The sequence below is a fragment of the Morus notabilis genome, unplaced genomic scaffold, assembly GCF_000414095.1.
Source record: "Morus notabilis unplaced genomic scaffold, ASM41409v2 Scaffold19, whole genome shotgun sequence".
Classification (NCBI taxonomy): Eukaryota; Viridiplantae; Streptophyta; class Magnoliopsida; order Rosales; family Moraceae; genus Morus; species Morus notabilis.
In genome coordinates, this window is record NW_010360880.1 from 25212 (window position 1) to 30286 (window position 5075).

The 5075-nt window shown below is 36.6% G+C and overlaps 1 protein-coding gene across 2 annotated transcripts; it reads right to left on the minus strand.

The window, feature by feature from the left end:
* Nucleotides 1–1603: 1603 nt before the first annotated feature.
* Nucleotides 1604–4585, minus strand: LOC21404982 (peroxisomal membrane protein 2). Of its 2 annotated transcripts, none has more exons than XM_024165249.1 (7): nt 3985–4585; nt 3466–3606; nt 3265–3378; nt 3009–3182; nt 2465–2580; nt 2253–2344; nt 1604–2122 (listed from the first exon to the last, which is right to left on the minus strand). In XM_024165249.1, exons 1-6 carry the CDS (start codon nt 4402–4404, stop codon nt 2260–2262), a joined length of 1050 nt encoding a protein of 349 aa, XP_024021017.1. In that variant the 5' UTR covers nt 4405–4585; the 3' UTR covers nt 1604–2122; nt 2253–2259. The 2 variants fall into 2 exon arrangements, with proteins under 2 accessions (XP_024021017.1, XP_010095804.1); XM_010097502.2 differs by having other exon boundaries at nt 1607–2089.
* Nucleotides 4586–5075: the final 490 nt, after the last annotated feature.

Here is a 5075-nt window from a genome sequence, read left to right on the forward strand (position 1 = left end):
AAGTAAACAAACTCTTTACAAGGTATTCAAGCACTAAAGTGAGACTTGTACTCGTAAATAAAAATATTATACATTTAAAGGCGATAATTTCGAAGCCATGAAAACAAAAGACTAACTGTTTCTTAAGAAGGGAAAAAATATATACATGTGTGTGTACTTCAAAAGAAATGTGTGTATTTGGTTTCACCATAAAAGGTAAAAAAAAAAAAAAAAATGGTCACTCATCAAGCATGGATTTTTATTTTTACCAAGAAAAGAATTGGTTTTAATAAAGATGTCAACTTCATAAAAGAAATGAATACGTAAATTAAAACGGTAGGAGTAATCTCAATATGAGTGAAAAAAAAAAAAAAACAATTACATTCGAGAAATTCCCTAAACAAGAACGATATAACAAAAATACTAAAGTTTTGGATTTGACCCACAGTAAATCTTCAAAAGTTGCTATAGCTAACACCCAAATTTCTAAAGAAAAAACAAAAACAAAAGTGTTGGATCCATAAGAATCAAGAGAAAGCAAATAAATAAATAAAAGAAAAAACATTTGAGCAAAAACGAACCTGATTCAGAGCAATGTGTCTCTGTGGGTGAAGAATCAGAAAGCGACGAACTTGAAGAGAACATAAAAGAGGAAGGCAAGGAAAATGAGGAGGAAAAGATAATCCACGAAAACGAAGAACTTGGTGGAGCCATGGTTCCTCTTTGGCTTCTCCTTGTCGTCGTGGTCGGGTTCTTGGTCGAGTGGTTCAAGTTTCGCCATGTTCAAGTTTCGCCATTTTCAGATTCTGCCCAATTTTGAAATACCCACCATGGATCGATCTACAAATTTTATGGGGTTTTAATATGAAGCAAAGTTCTCCAGATCCGGGGTTCTTTTGCTCTAATCTCGCGCGCTTCACGGAACTCAACGGAGTACACGAGCGTGCTGTCGTTTCACAGTACAACAAGCGTTAACAACATGACTTCACATGAGTTTGTGGTATAAAGTTTTGCTGTCGTTTAAATACAAAAACGGCAAGTCGTGTATAACGGTTTGCTGTGGTTTATATGAAACACGACAGACGTTTTGTCAATATCAAAAGTTTCCTGTCGTTCATAAAAACGACCTGTCGTTTCGGATTTCAAATTTTGGATTTTATTTTTTGTATAAAAATAAAAATGAAAATGTTTTCAGACAAAAATTATTTTTAAAAATGTGTTTGGTAATTTTATTAAGAGATTATTTTCAGTATAAAAAAAATCTATTAATGCTTCTCTCTGTGCTCGAGAGAAGAGAAAATGAAAACAAAAAATGAAAAACTACTAAAAATCATTTTTCATTTTTGTCCCATTTTACACTAAACCAAAAAATTATTTTTATTTTCGTTTTTTATCTTTAATGTGTCAAACGTCATTTCTCTCCCGTTTTCATTTTTTCTTTCTCAAAAAATGTGAAAAACAAAAACAAACCAACTCCAAACACGACCTCCATGTTGTTTGAGAAGAAAATGACGTCACTTTAGTTTAAAATTAGAATAAGAACTCATTTCAAATGATTGAAAAGCTTAAAAAATAAAATAAAATAAAAAATCAGAAAGTTGCATTAACAATACAGGCATGGCAGTAGCTAGGCACCTCAAAAGGGTGCAAGGGAATATGTAGCAGACATGAAAGGTTTTCAATGAAAACTAATGTATTTATAAAAAAAAACAAAAAACAAAAAACAAAAAACAAAAAACAAAAAACAAAAACAAAAACAAAGACATGCGCAGACATGAAAGGGAACTCTTGATAATTTTTTGTATTTATTATTATGTTTTTCTTGTGCTGTACGTGACTTTACATAACAAATTTGCCAAAACCGTCTCTTGCACCGAAAGAAAACGGTTTGTCATCGTAACTTCTATACACCATAGACAATATACCACAAATAGATCTCCACTGGCCCATCCCAACTGCCACCTCCAAGAAGAAAACTTGGGTAAGCCATTAACAGACCTCAACAAAGAGGAGTGACACATTCCTTTGCAGCCCCACCATCCACAAGAATTTGTGCTCTTAACATACTATATGGATATGGTCACCACTCTTCCAGTGTAGTAATTTGCATCTGAGATGATAAGTGAACCAAAAAAATTTAGTCCTGGCCACGCAAAAATGCGTCCCCTATTAGCATATGGTGATGTTAAAAGACACTTCCAAGAGTCTTCTCTCGGTTATGCCAAAGCAGGTCTACATCAGCTAGAAAAGTGTTTTGGTTTATAGTGTCGTACCTTGTATCTATTGCTTTTGCTTTGATGAAGAATCAGAACTTGATCCAGATGATACTTCGGATATTCGTGACTCAGACTTCTCATTTGAGTAACTGGAAAAAGTGCAGGGGAAAAAAAAAAATTTGTTGTAAACTTTTAAAAGAAGGAAATGAATGATTTTTGTGCGGCGGAGGAAATTATCAACATTTAGACAATTAATATAAGATGCTTACGTTGAAAGTATGGTTACCCAGATGAGCTCCACGCAGTCTACCCAAAGCAGCCTTTGTTCAATAGGGATAACACCATAGGTAATCAGATGAGCAAATGGCCAAAGCTTCCAACCTGCCTGTCTAGCCAATAACAACGATAAATATGCCGTCACAGTCGAGAGAACTATGTCAGCATTGCTCAAATAAGTAGCTAAAGAATGCTATTGCTTATAGTCTGCTTTCTACTTTCCTACAAATAAAATTCAACAGCTTTAAAACCCAAATCATTTAAGGGGCTGAAAAACTCATCAACATCTTAAAGCATCCTATTAAGTTATGGTGACAACAACGGAAGTTAATCAATTTAAAAGTAATTTTTTGTTATTTGGATATCTTCAGAACCATATGAAAAGAAATGCATGAAGCAAAAACAAAACAAACTCCAAAAAATGGCTGAGGATACAGTCAACTATAAATCAGCTCAAAAAATACACTTTTACAGAAAAGTTTTTTTGGATCAAATAATCGATTACAAATGTATGAGAAAAGTAGAAGAGTTTCTTACAGTCAACAAGGGCCAAAATGTTGCCTTCAGCTCGCTTAAAATATTGGCTGGGGATTCAAAACGCAAGAGCCCCAAGACAAAATAATAGATACTGTTCCAAACTGCCGCCCAAACTGTTTGGTCAAAGGCAACTTTGGCAGGCACCACCCACCAATCCTCGAAAGGGAAAAGAGCCTGCGCACAAACGCAATCGATTTTCAGCCACTCGCTCACAGGAAATCAACAAACAATAGCAAATCTGGAAAGTGATCATCACCTCACAAAATTGGTAGTAGTAGTGGGAAAGGGAGCCATGGAGAGCAAACCCAACTAGACCGGATCTGAATACGCGTGTTCTTTCGAATTCAAAAAGCGGCTTTCCTTCATAACACTGCATATTCAATTCAAGGGCAGATAATTTATGACAATTGACAAAGAATTAACCTCTTAACATGATTTCAATGTGATAATAACTTACTTGTGCAATCCAATCTCCTATGGCGTAGACAACTCCACTTATCATCATTTTGGCCAAAACGGGATTTGCTTTAAGAGCTTGTTCATAGGCAATCCAATTGTGTTCGGGTGCATATCTTAGGACTTCGTAAAGTGTCCATCCCTGAAAAGCAAAAATAAAAATTGAGCTCTAATATCAAAAAACACACGACCCTTTCCAAATTATCAGCTCTAATAGTGATTTCAGTCCAATATTAGACCACTCTTGATAACTAAGCATAGCAAATAAATTAGACCAACACAAGTTTTGTCTTTTGAATTTTGAAACCCATCAAAAATTGAAATAAAAAGAAAAATCCAATTTAATCAAAATTCTATTTGTTTTAAAGTATCCACCTCAAAGGGTACAATACCCAACACAAGGAAAATTCACTTTTGGGAAAACTTGTTACCTTTTCCGCAAATGGTGCTTTTCAATATAACAATCTCTTGGATTACAAAGCCCAAAAAATAAAAAAAAATAAAAAAACAAAGAACTCACATGCCAATAATCGTGGTCAATGGTGAACAACTTGGTGATAGCAAAGGTCCCAAATCCAAGAACAATCGCAGCGTTTATAGCTCTACTGGTGAGCCTATCCAAATCTTGATCATCATCTCCTTCACCTAAAAGAGGCAAAAACGTTGAAAAAGCATCAAATTGTTGGGACCCATTAACCAAAAAGCCTCTCTCTTTGTCCTTCCGGTGTCCAGGCTTCACCGGAGCCACCTCTTGGTCCTCCGTAACGGCACCGACGACAACCCAGTTTCTTCTTTTGCCGGTGGAGAAGCTCTCTGGTTTGGTAAAGAGTTGGGAAGAGAGATTGAAATTGGAGTTGTGGGATTTTGCGGAGGATTTGTTGGTGAGTGGAGGGAGGCCATGGACATGGGCGTGAGTGATGATGGTGTTGAGAGTTGCCATTAGTGGAAAACTGAATAGAGAGCAACCAATAGTAGTTGATTAAAGAGAGAATTTTGAGGAAGGTTGGACAGATACGAGAAAATTTGAAGGGACCAAAAGAAAACAGGAATCGGAGATCTAGATTATTTTTTTTTATAATAAAAGAACTTTGACGTGTGTCAAAAAATTGACTCTATTTTGATCCATGTGTATATAAAAAGATCACTTTAAAAAAACTTCTCTCTCATAATTAAACAAACTAACCGTTCCTAACTTCCTATCTCTGCTTCTCTCTCGCTAACTAGACCAACCCACGCCGATCAGACCCTATCTCTACTTCTCTCTCGCCAACGAGTCTAACTCACGTTAACCAGATCAACCTATCGACCACCGACTAGACCATCCCACCCCGACCAGACCAACCCACCAACCACCGATCAGACCATCCCACCCTGACCAGACCAACCCACCGACCACCGACCAAACGAACTCACCGACATAACAACCACACTCTCCACCATTCAACGCTCTATCTCTCTCCACCGGTGACTTTCACGACTGAAATGACATCACAAAGTAACTCTTCTTTCTCCACTGAGATAGCCATTCCACGAACCCTTGTCGACGAGACAACGAAATCTGCTCTCCCTCGGGTAAACCCTCTTTGATTTCACATTAAGGTTTTTATTCTT